The sequence below is a fragment of the Microplitis mediator genome, chromosome 11 (assembly GCF_029852145.1).
Source record: "Microplitis mediator isolate UGA2020A chromosome 11, iyMicMedi2.1, whole genome shotgun sequence".
Taxonomy (NCBI): domain Eukaryota; kingdom Metazoa; phylum Arthropoda; class Insecta; order Hymenoptera; family Braconidae; genus Microplitis; species Microplitis mediator.
Genome location: NC_079979.1, coordinates 200,962 through 225,596, shown reverse-complemented (window position 1 = coordinate 225,596; position 24,635 = coordinate 200,962). Strand labels below are relative to the sequence as shown.

Genomic DNA, 24,635 nt, shown 5'->3' with positions numbered 1-24,635 from the left:
TTCCAAGTTTGGTCCAGGGTATTGATACGGTACCGTATACCCAAACAATCTCGACAGTCTTTTTGCATTCCTCTGTGTACTGACAATTTAAAAATAAAAGAAATTTAATTTATTTTTATTTTCTAACCTAAAAATAAGTTTTTTAAATTTTAAAATTCGCGGGCTTTAAATATTTAAATTAAAATTATATTTTTATTCAAAAAATGGCCTGGGGCCATTATTTAGTTGGTAATTAATATAATTTATTGTAACAATAAATTATTTAATGATAAAATGTAAAAATAAAAAATGGCGGCAAGAGAAATTTATTTGAATTTAAATTATTAGCGGTTTTGAGTAATGAAATTTATAAAATGAATTAAAATAAAATATGTAATACCTTAAATATGTAAGTCGGGTATGTGAAGAGTATTAACTCGATGGAGAGGTGGTAGCAAAAGGTCTTGAGGTTATCAACAGCGCAAAGTACATTCTGTTATATTTCTAACTGCGCATGTGATTGAAACTCCTGGTGCGCATGACCACACGCAACGCACCGCAGATTTTAAATTGCTCAGATTTTTATATTTTAATACTCTACTGATAATTATATACAATGGGTCATACATGATATTTATCATATATATTTTTTTGGTATAAATAGATTTTTTTCTCTCAAATAGATTATTGTCGTAAGGTCAAATGAATATCACTGATAATTATTTTTTTCTAAAGAAAAGTGATGAAAGTCGCAACATTGTAGTCTAGATTTTGAAAAAAATTTATTATTTTTATTTTAAATGATCGCGTGGTTTATTTTTTTTATTGATATCTGGGTGATCTGGATTTTTTATCGGGGAAATTAAATTAAAAATTGTAAATGCGTTTCAAGTGGATACTGGATTTAAAAAGTTTATTCGGGATAAAAAAGGAGACTGATTAGGGATACTAATTATGGGTGTTAATTTTAATTGAAATTTAAACATTGGGGTCTGTGGACGCTGATATATTGGAAACTGGGGAGGAAAAGTTGATAAAAAACGAAGTTTTTAATTATTAGTTTTAAGGAAAATAAAAAAAACTTGGATTTGTTAATTAATATCTTGGAAACTAATGATCGGAAGTTGATTGAGTAAAAACAAAAGTTGTTCCTTAAAGTGCAAGCTGTAACTTGAGCCCAACCCCGTCGCTTAATCTCAATTAGTTTCGGAGTTATGAATTTTTAAAGGTTTATTTTAAATAAAATTTGAAATTTCCCAAAATGTCTTTGTGTCTATATAGATCGATATCTCGAAAAAAATTGATCGGAAGTGGGTCAAACATAAATGAAATCTGTTCCTTACAGCCTAAGCTTCAATTTGAGACCAACCAGGCCTTTGTGTCTCAATTAGTTTCCGAGTAATTAATTTTCAAAGTTTATAACAAAAATTCAATTTTCTAAAATTTAAATTTTGCAAATCGCTGCCGTCTTTAATGATTAATATCTCATTAGCTATCGACCGGAAGTCTATAAAATAAAGATAAAAATTGTAGTAAAAAGTCTTAGCTTCAAAATCAGCCCAACTTCATCCCTCAATTTCAATTTCCCTAAAAGTTATGAATTTTTTAATTTTAAAATAAATCGAGTTTTGAATTCGCGCCAAAAAGTACTTGGTTATAAATTCCGATATCTCGAAAACTATTCGTCGAAACTTGATCAGCCAAGAATAAAAACTGTAGCCAAAGGTCTAAGCTTCAATTTGAGCCCAACCCGGTCCCTAAATCTCAACTAGTTTCTGAGTAATTAATTTTCAGTTTATAAAAAAAATTCAAACTTCCAAAATTTTAATTATGCAAAGCGCTGCCGTCTTCAATGATTGATATGTCATTAGCTATCGGCCGGAAGTCTATAAAACAAAAATGAAAATTGTAGTAAAAAGTCTAGGCTTCAATATGAGCCCAACTTCATCCCTCAATTTCAATGTCCCCAGAAGTTATGAATTTCGAAAGATAAAAAAAAAAATTCATTCACTTTCCCTCAAGTGAAATCTGATAAAAAAAATCGAATTAGTAATCGAAAAAATTTGTTTATTAATAAATGCTGATACAAACTTTTCCTCAAATTAATTGTAGAACTTAAGATTAAGAGTTTTAATAATAAATACCAATATGTCCCTGGTTTCTTCGATCTAAAAAAAAAAAAAAAATTTATTAATTATAATTAATGATAAAAAATTATAAAAATAACTTTGAATAGATAATAAAACAAATAAAAGATTAAAAACTCACGACTTTAGTAGTCGGTTTACCCCGTCCATGGCCGGCTTTAGTATCAATTCGCGCTAAAATCGGGTTTGTTTGTTGCGGTAATTTTCCCAGCACGTGTTGGAGTGTCGCAATTAGTTTGAGAGTGTGAAGTGGAACGACCCGATCGTCATGATCAGCAGTAAGCAGTAGAGTTGCTGGGTACTGTACATCATTCGCTGGTACTTTTACGTTGTGCAACGGAGAATATTTCAGGAGAGTTTTAAATTGTTTCTCGTCATCGGAGCTGCCGTAGTCGGAAATCCACGCGTACCCGATTGTAAATTTGTGGAAACGCAGCATATCCATTACCCTGAGTCATTTAATAATTTATTCAATTTATGTTTATGTGTTTTTTTTTGTTGTTGATTAATTACCCGACGTCAGCAATCGCCGCGCCGTACAATTCCGGGCGCTGATTTATGCACGCGGCGACTAAGAGACCGCCGTTACTTCCGCCGTGGATTGTTAATTTTTTAGCTTCGGTGTATTTATTGGCGATGAGGTACTCGGCGGCACATTGGAAATCGTCGAAGACATTCTGCTTGTTGTCCAACCGACCGCTGTTGTGCCATTTTTCCCCGTATTCTCTGAAAATTTAATTTTTTTTTGTGAAAATTTTTTCTAGTTGGAGTTTAAATATTTGCAACTTTTGGAGAAGTTTAAAATAAATTACGGGATTAGTCGCATTTTGAAGCTTAGACAATGAGGAACAAATTTTGTTTATGTTTTGTTGGTCTGCGGTCAATAGATTTCAAAATAAAAATAATTTGAGACAGAAACTTTTTTTGGGATAAAAATTTCGATTTTTAAATTTTGGTTTAAAATTCATAACTTTTGGACTAATCAAAATTAAGGAATGGGATTGGTCTCATTTTGAAGCTTAGACAATTAGGAACAAATTTTGTTCATGTTTCGTTGGTCTGCAGTCAATAGATTTCAAAATAAAAATAATTTGAGACAGAAACTTTAGTCGGGATAAAAATTTCGATTTTTAAATTTTGGTTTAAAATTCATAACTTTTGACCTAATAAAAATTTAGAGCTTTTTTCGGTCTTATTTTAAAGGTTAGACTCTAAGGAACAAATTTTGTTTATATTTCGTTTGCCTGTGGTCCATAGATTTTAGGATAAAAATAATTTAAGACAAAAACTTTTGGTGGGATAAAAATTTCGATTTTTAAATTTTGGTTTAAAATTCATAACTTTTGAACCAATCAAAATTAAGGAATGGGATTGGTCTCATTTTGAAGCTTAGACAATGAGGAACAAATTTTGTTTATGTTTTGTTAGTCTGTGATCAATAGATTTCAAAATAAAAATAATTTGAGACAGAAACTTTAGTCGGGATAAAAATTGTGATTTTTAAATTTTGGTTTAAAATTCATAACTTTTGAACCAATCAAAATTAAGGAATGGGATTGGTCTCATTTTGAAGCTTAGACAATGAGGAAAAAATTTTGTCTGTGTTTCGTTGGTCTGTGGTCAGTAGTTTTCGAGATATCGATCTATATAGATGACTACTCATAAGCAAAAAATAAAACTTACCCTCCACCGCGGATATTCGCTATCGCGAAAACTCCACGAAGATGTTGGACAAACGCGAGGCGCATGACACTGAAAGTCGGATAGATACTGACATTGAAACCTCCGTATCCATAGAGCAGAGCAGGCAGAGATCCATCAAGAACAGCATCCGTGCGGGTGACAATAAACATGGGGATTTTGGTCCCGTCTTTGCTCGAGTAAAAAACTTGTGACATTTTATAGGCCGTTGAGTCAAAATTATTAACTTTTATTTCTCTCAACATCTTGGGCTCTTCCTCTTTGGCCAAATCGACCATGAAAATTTTTCCCGGTGTCAGGATGGACGTGAACTGATAAAATATCTCAGAGTACTCGCGTTCGCCGCTAATTCCGACAATTGTTCCCAAGTCGAGTGGAAATGTCTTCAAAAGTTTGCCAGTTTTCAGACAATGCAGCTCCAGAATATGTTTGACATCCTGAATGTAGCAGACAACTAATTTGTCACCATGGACTGCCAGCGCCCAATCTAACACTCGCTTTGGATCCTCGGGAATTAAATCTGTCCATTTTTCTTCTGCGTAATCTTCGAAATTTATGCGAACTAGACGGTAATTTGGAGCGTTTCTATTCGTTGAAAATATCATTTGAGCTCCATCGTTTGTTACATACTAAAAAAATTAAAATAATTATAATTAATTATATATCTTGGTATATATTAAATATATATATATCATGTGGGTACTCTTTCCAGAGGATTTTTGATTCTCTACAATTTTTGTCTCTTTACTTTTTTCTCTCAGATCAATAGTTTTCAAAATAAATACTACAAGTACTTGTAAATGTAATTATTATGATCACAATAAATATTCAACAAAAGTATGGCTTGTGGGTACTCTTTCCAGAGGATTTTTGATTCTCTACAATTTTTGTCTCTTAACTTTTCGTCCTCAGATTAATAGTTTACGAGATAAATATACAAGGCATAAAAATAAAAATAAACTTACATCGTAGTCAGCTTCAAATTTATCTACAACTTTGACCAAGTTAAGATTTTTGTAATTATCAATTTTATTGTCCTTTGGAAGCTTAGTAAAGTAGACTAAATTATCTCTGCAGTCCTTGCGAGGTGAAACAATTAAATATTCCCCACAGTCCGATACTTCACTGGATCTGCAATTGAAAAAAATAAATAAATGAATTATTATTGTAAAATAAATTATAATAAATAAATTGTAATTTACATTCTCCAAAGAGGTTCCTCGGGAAATTCAACAGCAATTACGTCCTCGGACTGCTTGGTGCCAATTTTGTGGTAGCAGAGCTTCTGGTCACGTGCCCCGAGTGTCTCTGAGCCGTCGACGGTTCCCTGTTGCTCTAGATAAGTTGCATAGAAAATTCCCTTGTTGTCGTGAGTCCATGCGACTGTTGAATACTTAATTTTTTCTAATACTTCCGGGTAATTTTCTCCAGTCTTGACATTCTTGAAATGAATTTCGCTCCAATCGGATCCACTTTTAGAAAGTCCGTAAGCAAAAATTGATCCGTCTTTGCTGAACTCGGTGTTGGAGATCGCAACTGATCCATCGTCCGAAAGTGTGTTGGGATCAAAGAACACTTTTGCTTCTTCTTCTGGATCGGTTGGTGAATTTTGCGAGTAAATTACACTGAAAATTTTAATTTCATAATTTTATGTTTGATGTACAGAGACTAAATCATTATTTTAATTGTAACCAAATGAATTAAGAGAACTATTGAGTTGATAGTTCAATAGAGCGGTAAATTACAGAGAAAATGAGTACCCACATGACCAACTTATTTTTAGTATTTTTTAAGTCGTATAATATGGTCATACTTAATATAAATTAGGTATGAAATGAATTTTATAAAAATTTTGACTTAATTTCCGTGTAAAACTATAAATTTACGTTACAACGAGTACCAACAAGTCATACTTCAAGTCAATGTTTATAAAAATAATTAATATTTGTACCCAGTATATTTATCTAGTGAACCGGTAGTTTTATGAAAAATTTTAATCAGTTAAAAATTGTTTAGAATTGAATTTCCTCTGGAAAGAGTACCCACAAGCCCTACTTAATATTAATTTTTAGAATAATATTAATATTGATCGTAATTTTAACTCCCATTACATTTATCTCGTAAACTAATGACTTTAGAAGAAAATTTTATCAGATAAAAATTGTTGGAAATTAAAAATTCTCTGGAAAGAGTACCAACAAGCCCTACTTTTACTCAAAATTTATCGTAATTATTATAATAATTACATTTACTAGTACTTGTGGTATTTATTTTGAAAACTATTGATCTGAGGACGAAAAGTAAAGAGACGAAAATTGTAGGAAATCAAAAATCCTCTGGAAAGAGTACCCACAAGCCCAACTTTCCCTGATTAATTTTCCCACTTTCATGACCTAGACATTGAAATGAAATAAAAATTACCTTTGATTTTGCAGACCAGTATTTTTATAAAAATAATATTTGTCCCCATGTTTTCTCGGACACGAGTACTTTGGGAAATCCCACAGTTGTTTCAACCTCTCGAGAATAACCTCCGGGTCAACAGAATCACATGTCGACAAAAATGGCCGTGACAGTGCATTTTGTTTATCAACAAACGCCTTTACTTCCTCAGCCTCCGGATCCTCTAGCCATCTGTACGGGTCCTGAATCTAAAAAAAAAAATTTATAAATAAATTAAAAAAATTTCCCGGTTTTTTTTTTTAATTTAAAAATTAATAATAAAATTCTAACCTCAACTCCGTGGTAAACATCCTTGGTGTCATCCCTTCTAGCTTCTGGGTACTCGAACATTTTATTATTATTATTGTAATTATTAAAATAATTATTTTTATTTGAGTACAATTTTATTTTATTATTTTTAATAAAAATACTTGATAATTTATTTAATTTAATAATTCGATTTAATGACACGATCATTAATTTTTTTTTTTTTTAAAAGTCAACACCTGGCTCTGGGCGTTTGCGACTTTCTCTTATTTACTTTTTTTCTTTTTTTCAAAACTTGCATATCATTATTAATTGTATCGATATTGAATAAATCGATAGCTGAAGTGCTGCCACCTGGAAAATTAAATCGACTTTTTAAAAAGTCTGTTGGTAGTCGACCGCCCGCTAAACGGCCAAATGAGTGAGTAATAAAATTTTATTCATTTGATAATTTGGAAACTTGAATTTAATTGAATAATTTTTTTAAAAAATATGAAATTTTTACAGAAATATTGTTAGCAAAACTAAAACGATGCTTATCGATCATTTTCAATTTATCGAACTCTCGGAAAATAATCGAAAATACCAATGTATTTAAATTTTAAGGTATTCTCGAGCTCAATGAGCTCGAACATGTATTGACAATGATGTCGCGTGCTTAAAGGTAAAAGGGCTTATAGCTAAGGGTTAATAGGGATTTGTGGTGAAAGGGCGTATAAAAAAATTTTTTTTTGCCATTCGGTTTGAAATTGTCTGAAACGTAAAAATCTGTGAAAAAAAAAAAGTTGGTATCCTAAAGGTGAAAGGGCGTATCTCAAGACATACGCCCTTTCACCTTTAAGAAAAGTACTACTTAAAGGTAAAAGGGCGCATAAAAAAAAATCGTATTTTTTATACCAAATGTTACGGCGTTACTAGAACCAAAAGGGCGTATAAAAAAAATTTTTTTCGATCCAATCAATGTAAAAATGTTGAAAACATTAAAATCTATGGAAAAAAACAAAAAAAAATTTTTTTTTGTTATACGCCCTTTTGGTTTTAAGAAAAAATTTTTTTTAAAGTCATAAGGGCGTATCCTGTTTTTTCGGTTGTTATCAATTATAGGTCAGAGTAAGAGAAAAAATTGCAAGGGTAATAAAAATTATCACTCCATTACTTAATTTATCTGAACAAATATTTATTTAAGTAAAAAACCAAATTTCTTTATTTAATTTTGATCGAATCTTAAGTTTGTTATATTTTTTTTAATTCAACAATTGATGTGAAAAATATGTATAATTCGAGAATGAAAAAAATGCATTTAAAAAATTTTAAATTCTATGAGTGCAGTGAAAATTGTTTTAATTTTTCAAAGGTGCATTTGTTCATTTTTCAATCAAGGTTTCATTTTCTATTTTCTGTTTTTTTTTTTTTTTTTTTTTTTCATCGGTATTATCAAAGTCCAATTTTCAGCGATAATAATAGTTTATAAATTTTTTTATTATTATCAAGTTATGTTCTAAAAAAAAAAATAAAAAATCTTTTTTTTTATAATCTTAGGTACAGATGATCCTGACGATGGCGATGGCATAGGACCAATACCCTGATGAATTTATTTTTTCTTCATTTTTCATTCGTTTTTTCACTTGAATAAATATTTGTTTTTATAAATTAAATTGTGGAGTGGTAATTTTGATTGGAGTGGCATTTTTTACTTTCAAAAAGTAATGAGGTTTGTAAAACTTTTTGAATACAAAATAAGTAACCTTAAAATTTAATTTCCAATTGTACCTCGAGTATTTATTTTTTGATCTTTTTATAAAAATACTCGTCTAGAAAACTGAAAAATCTACACGAGCATTTTTTTTAAATTTGAAAATTTTTTTTTTTCTAAAGTTATAAGCTTTTTCATTTTTAAAATGGCGGGTGTCGGCTAACTTCACGGTCATTTAATTGCACTAATCATATATTTTTCGATAACGCGTACTTTTACTAAATAATTATCAAACATTTTGTCCGAGTTTTTATCACATGAATTAGTAGTTTATCTATCGAGTGCGATCGTGTTTAAGACGCGAGTGTGAAGATTGGTGCCCGAGCCGAAGGCGAGAGTACCAACATACGAGCGTCTTAGACTCGATTGTACTAGATAAATACATTAGTTTTTGTGACAGATATTTGAAATTTACTGCATTTAGTGCCTATAAATGGCAGATTATAAATGCGCGTTTATTTATTTGTTAAGATTGTTTTGAGTATTTGTTGAAAATTAGAGAGAAGTCGGTAAGTGGACGAATAAAAATGATGATAAATTTTGTCACAAGATGGCTCGTTAAGTTACTTCGATATTTTTTGGTCGTTTGCTATCGCCCATGTAACCAAAAAATATTTTTTGATCCGATGATGACATCCCTATTAGAACGATTAGGTATCTTTTTACCAGCTGTATCTTATTTAATATTTTTAGCTCCCGGCTATAGGCGCTAAATGTCGTAGATTTCAAGTGTCTGTCACAAAAAATATTTTTTATGATTGTGTTTATTAATAAATATTATTTTAATTAAAAAAAAAATAATAAGTAGACAATGCTACCAAAGACAGTAAAACCGAAAACAATATAAAATAAATAAACAACTTAGAGATATTTATGGTGGGAATTATTTTTATTCAGATGATAACCATTACAATATTAATAATTATTATTATATCTGAAATAAAAAAATTGAAAAGTAGACTTAGCAAATAAGTTCATCATCGTCATCCTGTATTTTAAAGGAATCGGGGGTCGTGCCACATGTCAAATAGTTAAAATCATTTTTTCTGCAAAAATAGGGAGGACAACATTTTTCACCATCCATAGTACACTGCAATTACGATGATAAATTTAATATATTTGTATTTATATATTTATTCAATTATTGGCTAAGTTTATTTATATATATATTTACATCTTTTCCATGTTCTAAGCAAGCAAACGAGCCAATCGCCAACAATGTAACCAAAAATACAACAACAGTTAACTTGGACATGGTTATAGAATTCATTTTTTTAACAATAAGTTGTTCTGTAAAAAAAATATATTACAAATATATTTATTCGATTACTCTCCCGATGAAAAAAGATTTTATACAATTGTATAAAATTATATACAAAAAATGGCCCGATCCAATTGTATATAACTGTATAGAAATTGTATACGATTCTACACAAATTGTATACAAGTCTATATAATTATATACAATTTTATACAAATTATATACAATTCTATATAATTATATACATTTCTATATAATTGCAATATATAGAATTGTATATAATTATATAGAATTGTATACAATTTGTATAGAATTGTATACAATTTTCTATACAAATTGTATACAATTGGATCGGGCCATTTTTTCTATCCAATTATATATAGTCTATATATAATTATATATAGTCCATATATAATTGATATATAATTCTATACAATTGTATAAAATCTTTTTTCATCGGGCTGGTAGATCATAATCACCGCAATGTGCGGCAATGTCACGGTGATGATAAATTAACTGGGATGTCAAGTATATTTAATTATAGTGGTAAATTTATCGTACAGTTTTACAGTGTTTTTTTTTTAATGTACACTAGTAATACTTGAAGCAAAAGATATAAAATTTCGTTCAAGCATAGTAATTAAAATTTTTTTATGCAGAATTGTAATAGAATTGAACAAGTATCTTGACATTCTCGGTCATAATATCCTACCATTCTAATTCAAGACAAAAATATCCTAAACAAAAAAAATCCATGACAAATGTTGATGTTTCATCAGGATTTTTTCAAATAATTATCAACAACAATTTGTTACGCGCAGCCTATACATTAAACGCTATGGAAGAAAAATTATTATTATTAATTTCGCTATATCTCAATAAGTAATGAGGATAGACGAAAAGTGATTTAAACATTAATTACGTATTTTGATGTGAGCTAAACGATTTCACAAATACTTTAGTGCTAACGATAATAGTTTTGCTGTAAATTAGGCTTAAACAATTAAATTATTTATTAAATCACTATTTGGCAATAAATAGTCACTTATTGTCAGTCAAAAGTATACCACTATTTGAATTAATGATATACTTTTCACTATAGTGAATAGTCACTATTTTCACTATTTCAAATTTAAGAGAGTGGACCATCGTAAGACTTTATGACTATCAAAATCGGATTCCTTGCATCAAATTACGTTGGAAAATTTAATCGACCTTACTTTGCATGCAGCCATATCTATGGTGCCGAAAGGACTAAATTGAATAATACCAAAATAAACGAATACTTGAAAACTATTACTAATGATTCGAAAATTAACTAATACTTAAAGCTGATATGAATAATTCAAATACTTGAATAAAATCGTACTTCTTAAGGACTTTTACTTACAGCTTTTGCTGAGTCCAGGTGCTGACTCTGGTCAATATATAAAAATTATATTTAAGGCCTATGATATAGGGGATATTTACATACGTGAAAAAACACATGAAAACAACGATATCTAAAAAATAATTATATATAATTACTGGTCGATTGCATTTAGCTCCATATGTTCGAACAAATTATTATTATCTAAAATAATAATAATGTTTGTTGAAGGACTTTCGCTTAATTGTGATAAAAAATATTGCTAACATGTCTTAAAATTTTTTTTTCTACTGTAAAACGAATAATATTTTTTATAACTGCTGCCTTTAAAGTTCAATATTCGAGCGTCGTGTGGCGCGAGTAAAATAGGTCTTTCTCTCGATAGCTCGACGAAACTATAGAACGATGTCAAAAAATCAGCTGTTGGACTTTTCAGCATGATTTTACTGTGCTGAAAAGTAATTGCCGATAGGAAATGTATACAAATTACCTAGCAACCGTCGTTCACTCGAGTTAGAAAAAGATAGTGATACTTTTTTCTCCATATACTCCTACTGTCGCATTTATCCTGAAATTCACACATGCGCAAATAGAAAGACGACAATTGGAAACCTGCATAGTGATCATATGTTTCTTATTCTTATTGAATATCATAACTTGTGTGTTTGTATTGTGAAAATAATATTATTATCATGTTATTAATCGTTCAATAAAAATTTTCACATTATTAAAAACAGTCAGAGATTTTAATTAATAAAATTAATAAACTAATTAATAGAATTCAATTGAAAAATAAAACATAAATAGATTGTTATTATTTACACTTGTACAATTGTTTATATTTAGAAAGTAATTTTTTATTCTTTAAATGATTGAATTCCTCTCGATTAAACTTTAAAGGCAGTCGTTATAAAAAATATTGTTCGATACAAAGGATTAAAAAGAGGGATACGGTATGCATGTATTGTCAACACTCGTCTAGGGATATGTTACATTCACAACGTTGAGAATGCGGCATAACCCAAGACTTGTGTCGCCAATCCAAGCATGCCGCAAACCCTCTTTTTAATCCTACGTATCGAAAATAGCTATTTTAAAAAGTCTGTTGGTAGTCGACCGCCCGCTAAACGGCCAAATGAGTGAGTAGTAAAATTTTATTCATTTGATAATTTGGAAACTTGAATTTAATTGAATAATTTTTTTAAAAAATATGAAATTTTTACAGAAATATTGTTAGCAAAACTAAAACGATGCTTATCGATCATTTTCAATTTATCGAACTCTGGAGCTTAAAAGCAGCGGAAAGATTTAGGGCTGGCCCGCAGGGTCAACCGTTTTTCGTATATTTTTAATAGGGTTGTTTTAAGTAGGCAATACTACAGATTTATTTGAGATATTGCCTACACAGACTTGTCCAAGACTGATGATAACTGAAGATACTGATCTACCTAAGACTCATATTTGTTGTTTACAATCTGCCTTTGTTGAAAAATAAAGTTTATAGTCCAACATACGCTTCGAGTAAACATGCACTTTATGTTGAAACTTACATAATACTTGAAAACACCCGATATCTAAACAAACTGCTGACCTAATGCATTTAATTGCACTAATCATATATTTTTCGATAACTCGTACTTTTTACTAAAAAATTATCAAACATTTTGTCCGAGTTTTTGTCACATGAATAATATTTTTTATGATTGTGTTTATTAATAAATATTATTTTAATTAAAAAAAAAAATAATAAGTAGACAATGCTACGAAGGAAAGTAGGACCGAAAACAATATAAAATAAATAAACAACTTAGAAATATTTATGGTGGGAATTATTTTTATTCAGATGATAACCATTACAATATTAATAACTATTATTATATCTGAAATAAAAAAATTAAGAAGTAGACTTAGCCAAGTATGCCACCTGCGCAATCCTGTACTTCAAAGGAATCGGCGGTCGCGCCACATGTCAAATAGTTGAAATCATTTTTTCTGCAAAAATAGGGAGAACAACATTTTTCGCCATCCATAGTACACTGCAATTACAATGATACATTTGATATATTTGTATTTATATATTTATTCAATTATTGGCTAAGTTTATTTATATATATATTTACATCTTCTCCATGATCTATGCAAGCAAACGAGCCAATCGCCAACAATGTAACCAATAATAGAACAACAGTTAACTTGGACATTGTTATAGAATCCATTTTTTTAACAATAAGTTGGTCTGTAAAAAAAATATATTACAAATATATTTATTCGATTACTCTGGTAGAACATAATCACCGCAATGTGCGGCAATATCACGGTGATGATAAATTAACTGGGATGTCAAGTATATTTAATTATAGTGGTAAATTTATCGTACAGTTTTACAGTGTTTTTTTTTTTTAATGTACATTAGTAATGCAGTAATTTTATAAAAATGCGGTAATTTTTCGTTGCTATGAAATGACTTCTAGTTGAAACGATATGCAAGTTTTTGGGGCAGAGTCTTTGACCAAATACTTGAAGCAAAAGATATAAAATTTCGTTCAAGCATAGTAATTTAAATTTTTTCATGCAGAATTGTAATAGACTTGAACAAGTATCTTAACATTTTCGGTCATAATATCCTACCATTCTAATTCAAGACAAAAATATCCTAAACAAAAAAATTCCGTGACAAGTATTGATGTTTCATCAGGATTTTTTAAAATAATTATAGCCTATACATTTAACGCTATGGAAGAAAATTTATTATTATTAATTTCGCTATATCTCAATAAGTAATGAGGATAGACGAAAAGCTAAACGATTTCACAAATACTTTAGTGCTAACAATAATAGTTTTGCTGTAAATTAGGCTTAAACAATTAAATTATTTTGCGTGCTTAAAGGTAAAAGGGCTTATAACAATTTATGCGCCCTTTTACCTTTGCAAAGGTAAAAGGGCGCATACTTTTTTTTTTTATTGCCAATCGAGTTGTAGACACATTCTACGCTTAAAATTGAAAAAAAAAAATTGAAAGGTAAAAGGGCGTATGTCTTTAATTATACGCCCTTTTACTTTTAAGAATTCGAAATTTTGGTGATCTAAAGGTAAAAGGGCGTATCCTGTATTTTCGATTTAGTATCAGTTATAGGTCAGAGTAAGAAAAAAAAATGTCACTCCAATCAAAATTACCACTCCACAATTTAATTTATAAGAACAAATATTTATTCAAGTGAAAAAACGAATGAAAAATGAAGGAAAATTAAATTCATCAGGGTATTGGTCCTATGCCATCGCCATCGTCAGGATCATCTGTACCTATAAGATTATAAAAAAAAAGATTTTTTATTTTTTTTTTTAGAACATAACTTGATAATAATAAAAAAATTTATAAACTATTATCATCGCTGAAAATTGGACTTTGATAATACCGATGAAAAAAAAAAAAAAAAAAAAAAAAAACAGAAAATAGAGAATGAAACCTTGATTGAAAAATGAAAAAATGCACCTTTGAAAAATTAAAAAATCTAAAAGTACATTTTATTAATTTGGTTAAATCAATTTTCACTGCACTCATAAAATTTCAAATTTTTTAAATGCATTTTTTTCATTCTCGAATTATACATATTTTTTACATTAATTGTTGAATTAAAAAAAATATAACAAACTTAAGATTCGATCAAAATTAAATAAAAAAATTTAGTTTTTTACTTAAATAAATATTTGTTCAGATCAATTAAGTAATGGAGTGATAATTTTTATTACCCTTGCAATTTTTTCTCTTACTCTGACCTATAATTGATAACAACCGAAAAAACAGGATACGCCCTTATGACTTTAAAAAAATTTTTTCTTAAAACCAAAAGGGCGTATGACAAAAAAAAATTTTTTTTTTGTTTTTTCCATAGATTTTAATGTTTTCTACATTTTTACATTGATTGGATGGAAAAAATTTTTTTTTATACGCCCTTTTGGTTCTAGTAACGCGTTATTTAACATTTGGTATAAAAAATACAATTTTTTTTTATGCGCCCTTTTACCTTTAAGTAGTACTTTTCTTAAAGGTGAAAGGGCGTATGTCTTGAGATACGCCCTTTCAGCTTTAGGATACCAATTTTTTTTTTTTCACAAATTTTTACGTTTCAGACAATTTCAAACCGAATGGCAAAAAAAAATTTTTTTATACGCCCTTTCACCACAAATCCCTATTAACCCTTAGCTATAAGCCCTTTTACCTTTAAGCACGCGATTTATTAAATCACTATTTGGCAATAAATATTTACTTATTGTCAGTCAAAAGTATACCACTATTTGAATTAATGATATACTTTTCACTATAGTGAATAGTCACTATTTTCACTATTTCAAATTTAAGAGAGTGGACCATCGTAAGACTTTATGACTATCAAAATCGGATTCCTCGCATCAAATTACGTTGGAAAATTTCATCGACCTCACTTTGCATGCAGCCATATCTATAGTGTCGAAAGGACTAAATCGAATAATACCAAAATTAACGAACACTTTAAAAACTAACGAAAATATAATTAGAAAATTTACGGACAATTCAAAAGTTTACGAATTACTTGAAAACTATTACTAATGATTCGAAAATTAACTAATACTTAAAGCTGATGAATAATTCAAATACTTGAATAAAATCGTACTTCTTAAGGACTTTTACTTACAGGTTTTGCTGAGTCCAAGTGCTGACTCTGGTCAATATATAAAAATTATATTTGAGGCTTATAATATAGGTGATATTCATATACATAAAAAAACACACGATTACAACGATATCTAAAAAATAATTATATATAATTACTAGTCGATTGCATTTAGCTCCACATGTTCGAACAGATTATTATTATCTAATATAATAATAATGTTTGTTGAAGGACTTTCGCTTAATTGTGATAAAAAATATTGCTGACTTGTCTTAAAATTTCTTTTCTACTGTAAAACGAATAATATTTTTTATATAATTATATTAATAGTTTTATTTGATGAATTTAAAATAAATAAATAATAACGAAATTATGGATTATTTTTTCCCCACAAAGATAAATTTTATGTAAAAATTAAAAAAATATTCAATTCAATAATTTATAACTTATAAATTAATAAATATAAAAATTTATTTAAAATCTTATGTACAAAGCTCAAATCTTCGACTACAATTTGACCTTCTTACCAATCAAGTTTTTCATATTACACCAACTTCATATCTCACTTCTATTTCTGTCACTTTACCTAAGGATCCTGTACCGTATGCCAATGGAGAGGATAAAGTGGCAGAGACAGAAGAAAGATAGATTGTGTATAGTATATGAGACTTCTTGCGCAGATCTGCCGCAAAATATGCGTTAGTGTCTGCAAGTAATTTCTGTTGCAAGACTCGCTCAAGGCACGCGTAAGTAACTTTACTACCACATCTTGAGCAAAACAATCTTGTATAGACAATGCTACCAAAGATAGTAAAACCGAAAACAATATAAAATACATAAACAACTTAGAGATATTTATGGTGGGAATTATTTTTATTCAGATGATAACCGTTACAATATTAATAAATATTATTATATCTGAAATAAAAAAATTGAAAAGTAGACTTAGCCAAACATGTCACCTCCATAATCCTGTACTTTATAGGACTCCGAGGTCGAGCCACATGTCAAATAATTAAAATCATTTTTTCTGCAAAAATAGCGACCGCAACATGGTTCGCCATCCATAGTACACTGCAATTACAATGATACATTTAATATATTTGTATTCATATTTACATTTTTTAAACTATTGGTTAAGTTTAATTATATATATTTACATCTTTTCCATGTTCTATGCAAGCAAAAGAGCCAATCGCCAACAATGTAACCAAAAATAGAACAACAGTTAACTTGGACATTGTTATAGAATTCACTCTTTAAAATAATAAGTTGGTCTGTAAAAAAATATATTACAAATATATTTATTCGATTACTCTGGTAGATCAAAATCACCGCAATGAGCGGTAATGTTACAGTGATGATAATTTTACTGGGATGTCAAGTACAGTAGAGTCGTAAATTTATCGTACAGTTTTACAGTATTTTTACCGTGGCAGGTCGAACCACCGTGAAGAAAGGATTAAATCGAATAATACCAAAATAAACGAATATATAATGAGAAAATTTAAGGATAATTCGAAAGTTTACGAATTACTTGAAAACTATTACTAATGATTAGAAAATTAATTAATACTAAAGCTGATAAATAATTCAAATACTTAAATAAAATCGTACTTCTTAAGGACTTTTTACTTACAGGTTTTGTTGAGTTCAGGTGCTGACTCTGGTGAAAATATTAAAATTATATTTAAGGCTTATGATATAGGGGATATTTATATACGTGAAAAAACACATGAAAAGAACGATATCTAAAAAATAATTATATATAATTACTGGTCGATTGCATTTAACTACATATGTTCGAACAAATTATTATTATCTAAAATAATAATAATGTTTGTTGAAGGACTTCCGCTTAATTGTGATAAAAAATATTGCTAACATGTCTTAAAATTTTTTTTTCTACTGTAAAACGAATAATATTTTTTATATAATTATATCTAAGTTATATTTGATGATTTTAAAATAAAAAATTTGTCTATCAGTTGACCCTGCGGGCCAGCCCCAAAACTTGAAGCTGTTTTCGACTCAAGGAGCTTGAAAACATCACTATATTTTCGAGCTCTTTTAGCTCGAAAATGCTATTACATGCAATCATTTTTTTATGAGCTTTTTAAGATCTAACAAGTAACGTTTTATGCTAGAGTTTAAAAGTTAAGAATCAAAAATCATTAATGAAGAAGCGGCTTTTAAATTTTTATTTTCGATTATGTTCTCTGAAATAAATGTATTGAGGCAGAAATCAATGTCAGTGATCAAAATCAAGAATTGAATGAGTTTTGACTTAGGTCAGAGCAATAATATATGGAATATCCGAGAAAAACATTGAAGACTGGGTTTTTTCAATTTTTTGCTGACAATATGTTTAAAACTAAGGAACAAGTTACATGACATTATCTGATGATCGAAAGAGACTATAAAGAGAAAGAGTTGGTATGATTTCAGACACATTTAGTACATTATACACTAATGCAAAAAATTAAAGGAGCAGAAAAATTTTATAAATATTTTAGTGACTTTTGGAAGGCTGTAACTTAATGAAAAATAATCGTATCGAGATTTTCAAAATAGCATTTTATAGCTTAAAATCTCTAGTTTTGGTGCATTTTTTTCAAAATTTTTTAAAAGCTCCGGTTATTGCGCAAACATGAGAAATACTGCGAGACAAAAAATTTCTAAATTTTTTTTTTTTTTTTTCCGAAGAGCCTACGGACCGCGAAAAAATTCTTTCAACTAAACGAATGCATAGTTCGTTTAGCAAATTTATTCAGCTTCAATTTGGTTTTTTTTTTAACCTCGTAGGACAATTGTCGCAGAGATATCAGCCTTCAAACAGAAAATGATCCTTTTGGCTTTGATTATCGATATTTCAGGTACCAATGATCGCACAGAATGTTGAAGGGCGGCGGTGAAAACTCGAATAAATTCCCTACAAGACTCTGTCATCATTTTTTGGATAAAAAATTTTTTTTTATTTTTAACATCCATCAGAAGTAAGTACTAAAAAATGACTTTTTTTGGTTTTTTAGTAAATCAACCGCTACTCTGCAAATATCGATAAAAAAAATAATGTTGCCAGGGACTTTTTTAGCTTAATGTACCCCCAAGACCCCTGTAAATTTTTAAATTGATCTATCGAACCGTTTTTTGGGAATCATCGATCAAAGTTTTGCTAAACAATTAAAGGAGCAAGTTTTGTTCCTTTAATTGTGTAATCATAATCAATATGAAAAAAATTTTTTTTTTGACTTTTCTCAAATTTTTGCGTTGGTGACTCAGCAAATGCAAGGAAATGACAAAAAAAATAAAAAATTTCCAAAAAATGTCAAAAAAAAAATTTAGAACACAAAAAAAAAAGTTTCAATTTTTTTTGCTAAACGAGCTATGCATTCGTTTAGTTGAAAGAATTTTTCCGCGGTCCGTGGGCTCTTCGAAAAAAAAAAAAAGTTTAGAAATTTTTTGTCCCGCGGTATTTCTCATGTTTGCGCAATAACCGGAGCTTTTAAAAAATTTTGAAAAAAATGCACCAAAACTAGAGATTTTAAGCTATAAAATGCTTTTTTAAAATCTCGATACGATTATTTTTCACTAAGTTACAGCCTTCCAAAAGTCACTAAAATATTTATAAAATTTTTCTGCTCCTTTAATTTTTTGCATTAGTGTAGATTATAATACTAAGTATAGTGCATCCGTCATTGCTCCCACCACTTATCGTAAAACGTCATAGATTTTTTTTTTAGACAATTTTATTTCCTACAAATTATCTTTGATAAATTTTTTTTAAATTCTGCATTGTTTTATAGTTATATCCATTTTAATGCCAAGCTCTTAATATCGATCAGAACACTATTTTTTTAAGAGCTTGGCATTAAAATGGATGTAACTAGACAACAATGAAGAATTTAAAAAAAATTTGTCAGAGATAATTTGTAGGAAATAAAATTGTCTACAAAAAAAATTCCATGACATTTTACGATAAGTTCGATAGTTTCGCCGGAAAAGTAAAGATTTATCAAAAAAATATAAGAGACTTTTTTTGTAGAGCATTAAATTCCCCACAAAAATGTATGCTGAGCTTATTCCTACAATTTCATCAAACATCAGCGAAAATCGTAGCGAAAAATGTAAGCTCCAAAAATGAGACTAAGAACGAACACTAATTTCAATTTTTTCAAAAATTATAAATTTTTAGTTCCAACTTTTAAATTCAAAAATCGAAATTTTTTAAAAAATCCACCTCTATATAAATTAATATCATAAAATCGATCGTTCGAAACCTTATCAAATATAAATTAAATTTTTCCTTCAAGTCTAAGCTTTTAAAATCAGAACCATTGCACCCGTGAATTTCCATCAGTTCAAAATTTAAAATGAATTACAAAAATTTAACCGAAAGTTTAATTCACTATTTTTATTCCAACAGAAAAGTCCATTTAAAAATTAGACTCCAGTGTCATCTGTCACTTGAAATAAAAACTCTCTGCTGCTCCATTTCTTTTATAAAATTTAATCGGTATCCAATGACTGAGCTCCGGTAAATAAAATTCAAACTTTACCGGTTAAATGTTTACGAAAACGTAACAGGGGCGCGAAAGCTAATACTTTGAGATAAACAAAATTCTCAGAACAAAAGAAACTCGAGTTAAATCATACAGTCAAACTTTTGCGTACAAACATTCACGATAACTTAAAACTTTGTTTTCTTTTTTTTTTTTTCGCTACCTAACCAAAAAAAAAATATAGTGTATATATTTTTTATATAAATATAATTATAAGACTTTGGTTAAAATATGTAACAACCAGTTTTTTTTGTGTAATTATTTAAGTATTTGATACTTATAAGATTGTAGTGATGGCCACTGAAAAAAGTGAATCGCAGACGGAAGTTGACGAAATATTCGTCGAGTACAACAAAAATGTAAGTTGATTTTTAACAAATTATTTGTCATAATTATTACTAATGAGTTTTATTAATTTTTTAGTGGTGCTGCGTGTTGGAGGATTTAATCGAGTGCCCAATTTGTTACGAAGTACCGACTGGAAATATTCTTCAGTGTACACAAGGACACGATTTATGTCACTTGTGTGTTAAAAAAGTTGATTTATGTCCAATTTGTAGTGCTGCATTTAATGGCACAAGAAATCGTTCTTTGGAAAAATTAATTCCGATGATAAACGATTTTAAGGTGAGATTATAAGACGCAGTGTTATTACCTTGGAAACTATCAGTCCTATGGAAAAATTCAATCAGTCAAAAATTGTAGAGAATTAAAAATCCTGTGGAAAGAGTACCCACAAGCTGTACTTATTTTTAATTTTTAATAGTCAATAACAGTAACACTTTACGTACTTGATATATTTATCTCGTAAACTATTGACCTGAGGAAAAAATTATAAGAGTAAAAAATTATTGGAAATTAAATTTCCTCTGGAAAGAGTACCCACAAGGCCAACTTATTCCCAATATCCACCGTAATAATAATAATTATTACTACTCATTACATTTATCTCGTAAACTATTGATCTGACGAAAAAATCATAAGAGTCAAAAATGATTGGAAATTGAATTTCCTCTGGAAAGAGTACCCACAAGCCCTACATATCTTTATTATATATATAAATATATAATTAGAAATCATAAATTGTAATTAAATATAATTTTTTTTTAATTTCAGTCTTTTTCAATGGACCCTACAAAAGCAGGGGAAAAATGCCGTCGGATAAAAAAAATTTCGAGGTCAACGCAAACTTTAGAGGGTAACGTGGTAACGTAAAATAAGAAAAGTGATAATAAAATTTACATACATTAATTATTAAAATATTAATTTTATTATTAGAATCCGTTGAGGAGAAGCCAACGGACGAAAACAAAAAATCTACAGACGATTAATTAAGTCTATGTGCAAAAAAAAAAAAATTAGTTTAAATGGAATTAAAAATTAAACATTACAACTTAAGGCCACAGTTAAAAAGTCTTCAAAGCTAATGGTTATGACTCCTGTTTGCTCAGTATCACGTGCACGGAATGCTTCTGCAAGAAAAAAAAAATAAATATTAATGTTTTGTATTTTTTTATTAATAAATAAATTTAATTACCAGTAAATTTTTGTATCTGCACACACAATACGATGAACTGATCGACAGTAATACTAGAGTGATCATTAAAATCACTTTTTTTAATTAAATACTGAATAAATTCGGGAGTAAATCTGTAGCCCATCTGTGTAAGAGCTGCTGACAATTCGCTTTCTTGAATACTGCCCGAGTTATCGCGATCGTACCCACGGAAAACGCTCAACCAGGCGTTTATATAATTGTACAGAGCTTGAAATTCATTTAAGTCAATTGTTCCTGTCTTCTCTTTGTCAAACATTCCTACAAATTAAACTCGTTAATTATTCATTTAAAAAAAAACTTGTTGGTTTAAACAGTGGTTGTGAGATAGAAGAGTTTGGACTTAATATTTTTGTTAGGCGGCAAATTTTCGTTTAAATGAATACCCACAAGCCATATTTATTTTTTGAAATTATAATAATTATTATTTTGATGCTCAGTATATTTATCTCGTGAACTATTGATCTGAGGATAAAAAGTAAAGAGTCAAAAATTGTAGGAAACTAAATTTCCTCTGGAAAGAGTACCCACAAGCCCTATTTACTCTGAATTTTTACCATGGGAGTAATAACAATAATAATTACTAGAACCCATTATATTTATCTCGTAAACTATTGGTCTGAGGAGAAAAAGTAAAGAGCCAAAAACTGTAGGAAACTAAATTTCCTCTGGAAAGAGTACCGACAAACCCTATTTATTCTGAAAATTTACAAAAATAATAATAATAATTACATTTTTTAATACTCAGTATATTTATCTCGTAAACTATTGATCTGAGGAGAAAAAGTAAAGAGTCAAAAATTGTAGGAAACTAAATTTCCTCTGGAAAGAGTACCCACAAGCCCTATTTACTCTGAGTTTTTACCATGGGAGTAATAACAATAATAATTACTAGAACTCATTATATTTATCTAGTAAACTATTGGTCTGAGGAGAAAAAGTAAAGAGTCAAAAATTGTAGGAAACTAAATTTTCTCTGGAAAGAGTACCAACAAGCTTGACTTATTCCTATTATTTACCCAGGTATGACCCGGACATGAAAAATAATATCTGACGTGATAAAATGTTTGACTAAAAACTCACCAATCATCATATTACAAGCGGTATCAGAAAAAGTACCACCCTGGCCATTAGCTAGTGCAGCTTTTAATTCAAGTGCACTTATTTTTCCACTGCGATCTCTATCAACAGCTTCAAACCACTGTCTCACTTCCGGTTGGACCTGGTGATCACCCATCGTACCATACATTGATTCCTCAATTAATAAGTCAATTAAAATTAATTTACAAAAATTAATTACTCCAATACTAAAATATTAAATAAAAAATTTACTCACTGGATATGACATTTATTTCAAATAAACTCTAATTACTTTAAATAATTAATTACCAATTCAATTGCAAATAATTTATTTATTTATTTGCTGTCAAATGTCTAATTGTCAAAAGTCAAGTTTACAAAGTCGCCGCCATCTTTATTTATTTTCATTTTAAATTGGAGTCGAGTTTATTTTCTAGGTGGCAGCACTTAAATTTCGATTTATTTAGTATCGATAAAATTAATAATGATACGCAGTTAGAAAAAAATAATAAATAAATAAAAGAGAGAAAGTTTACAGAGCAAGGTGTTGAATTTTTTTTTTTTAATTTAATGATCGTGTAATGAAATCGACTTATTAAATTTTCAAATACTTTTATTATAAATAGCGATATGTCCAATCATCTGCTAATCGTATGAATCATAGAGAATAGAGACATTTTCTTACTTACCGAGCTGTTAACTTTTTTTTTAAAATTTGGGTAGAATTGTCTTGGAATAATGATATAATGGAGTTGAAAAATTTTGGAATCAAGAAATTTTTAAACTGAGCTATTAGGGCTAACGATTTTTGAATAAAGTTGGTATCAATTTAATTATATTATTAAGTGTATTAACAAAATAATAACGTTTTAGCGTAAGAGGCTGAAAAACTGCGTTGAATGCCACCTCAAACATCAAAATTGGTTAATTAGTTCGAAGAATATCGACGATGAAAAATTTAAAAAATAACAATTTACTTGGTTTTTTTCGGAAAATGCATATTGCAATTCCTTATATGTTTCAAAACTCATACCAGCCTTTTGGCTTCATGTAGTCTTTGATGATCGCTATATAAATTATTGCAATCGGTTCGTTTAAATAATATTAAATTTGTGAAGAAGTACGACTTTTGATGCTGTTTTTTTGTTTCGTATATTAATTCGTTGGTTTAATTTAAAGTTGACATATGTTTGCACAAAGCAAGTAAACAAAACCAGCAAGACAGAGTATGAGAACACTAGAGATAGGGAAATTATAGATTACACAATGAAATTTGAAAACTTTGCCAGAAAAAAGACAAATGAAGCAAGAAAAATTTAAATAGATAATTTCAAAAGAAGAAAAAGAAACCTAGTAGTCAGTACCAAGTCAGAAATAGAGTAATTATCAGTATAGTTCAATACGCCCGAGAAAACTAGGGACCAAATTACACTAGAGTAAGAATTTTTGTGAAAATACTAAATAAATAAAATAAGAATGAAAAAAACGGAATTTGTACAGTATATGCAAATAAAGATTATTATTATTTAAAGTTCACGTGACTCTTCCTATCGATAATTTCTATGAATTTCTGTTCAAAAAAATTTAATTTATCAAGCATAATCGCGAGCAAAACTTAAAAAAACAATCATTATTGACTATTTTTAATTTCTCGAACTCTCGAAGATTAATACGAAACTCCATTTTTTTCGAGCTCGAAGGGCTCAAAAATATCGATGTCTTTGAAGGTATTTTTGAGCTGAAAGAGCTCCAACATGTATTAACAATAGCAAAGTTTTTGAGCTCAAGTAGCTCGAAAACAGCGGAAAGTTTTGGGGCTGATCCGCGGGGTCAACCGATTTCCAGAATTTTTTAATTACAGGAAAATAA

General features: G+C 29.0%; 3 protein-coding genes and 1 long non-coding RNA gene across 6 annotated transcripts; 1 reads left to right on the top strand and 3 right to left on the bottom strand.

Annotated features, from left to right (window-relative positions):
• Nucleotides 1-2,025: 2,025 nt before the first annotated feature.
• On the bottom strand, nt 2,026-6,825 carry LOC130677858 (prolyl endopeptidase-like). The gene is made up of 8 exons (XM_057484750.1): nt 6,561-6,825; nt 6,249-6,478; nt 5,030-5,452; nt 4,793-4,958; nt 3,810-4,456; nt 2,640-2,852; nt 2,248-2,575; nt 2,026-2,147 (listed from the first exon to the last, which is right to left on the bottom strand). The coding sequence occupies exons 1-8, from the start codon at nt 6,744-6,746 to the stop codon at nt 2,082-2,084; spliced, it is 2,259 nt and encodes a 752-aa protein (XP_057340733.1). The 5' UTR covers nt 6,747-6,825; the 3' UTR covers nt 2,026-2,081.
• Nucleotides 6,826-12,739: 5,914 nt separating this feature from the next.
• LOC130677709 (uncharacterized) lies at nt 12,740-17,363 on the bottom strand. Its single transcript, XR_008991694.1, has 6 exons — nt 17,209-17,363; nt 16,730-16,846; nt 16,097-16,643; nt 15,591-15,702; nt 13,040-13,155; nt 12,740-12,955 (listed from the first exon to the last, which is right to left on the bottom strand). It is a non-coding gene; the product is annotated as an uncharacterized LOC130677709 (long non-coding RNA).
• A 2,643-nt stretch (nt 17,364-20,006) lies between these two features.
• Nucleotides 20,007-21,947, top strand: LOC130677926 (uncharacterized). 2 transcript variants are annotated; one of them, XM_057484852.1, is made up of 4 exons: nt 20,007-20,490; nt 20,555-20,758; nt 21,248-21,337; nt 21,410-21,947. In XM_057484852.1, the coding sequence occupies exons 1-4, from the start codon at nt 20,425-20,427 to the stop codon at nt 21,464-21,466; spliced, it is 417 nt and encodes a 138-aa protein (XP_057340835.1). In that variant the 5' UTR covers nt 20,007-20,424; the 3' UTR covers nt 21,467-21,947. The 2 variants fall into 2 exon arrangements, with proteins under 2 accessions (XP_057340835.1, XP_057340836.1); XM_057484853.1 differs by having other exon boundaries at nt 20,036-20,490; nt 21,248-21,329.
• On the bottom strand, nt 21,426-23,211 carry LOC130677925 (peflin). Of its 2 annotated transcripts, none has more exons than XM_057484850.1 (4): nt 23,076-23,211; nt 22,770-22,993; nt 21,669-21,947; nt 21,426-21,603 (listed from the first exon to the last, which is right to left on the bottom strand). In XM_057484850.1, exons 2-4 carry the CDS (start codon nt 22,933-22,935, stop codon nt 21,512-21,514), a joined length of 537 nt encoding a protein of 178 aa, XP_057340833.1. In that variant the 5' UTR covers nt 22,936-22,993; nt 23,076-23,211; the 3' UTR covers nt 21,426-21,511. The 2 variants fall into 2 exon arrangements, with proteins under 2 accessions (XP_057340833.1, XP_057340832.1); XM_057484849.1 differs by having other exon boundaries at nt 21,428-21,603; nt 22,770-22,941; nt 23,023-23,181.
• Nucleotides 23,212-24,635: the final 1,424 nt, after the last annotated feature.

Coding starts and splice junctions, on each gene's coding strand:
- LOC130677858 (XM_057484750.1), bottom strand. CDS start 6,746: ATGATCGTGTCATTAAATCGAATTATTAAATTAAATAAATTATCAAGT. Junction 2,576..2,639: donor GCGGCGATTGCTGACGTCGG/GTAATTAATCAA, acceptor TAAATGACTCAG/GGTAATGGATATGCTGCGTT. Junction 2,148..2,247: donor GTAAACCGACTACTAAAGTC/GTGAGTTTTTAA, acceptor TTTTTTTTTTAG/ATCGAAGAAACCAGGGACAT.
- LOC130677926 (XM_057484852.1), top strand. CDS start 20,425: ATGGCCACTGAAAAAAGTGAATCGCAGACGGAAGTTGACGAAATATTC. Junction 20,491..20,554: donor TCGTCGAGTACAACAAAAAT/GTAAGTTGATTT, acceptor TTAATTTTTTAG/TGGTGCTGCGTGTTGGAGGA. Junction 20,759..21,247: donor CGATGATAAACGATTTTAAG/GTGAGATTATAA, acceptor TTTTAATTTCAG/TCTTTTTCAATGGACCCTAC.
- LOC130677925 (XM_057484849.1), bottom strand. Junction 21,948..22,769: donor CGCTTGTAATATGATGATTG/GTGAGTTTTTAG, acceptor TTTAATTTGTAG/GAATGTTTGACAAAGAGAAG. Junction 21,604..21,668: donor GCAGATACAAAAATTTACTG/GTAATTAAATTT, acceptor TTTTTCTTGCAG/AAGCATTCCGTGCACGTGAT.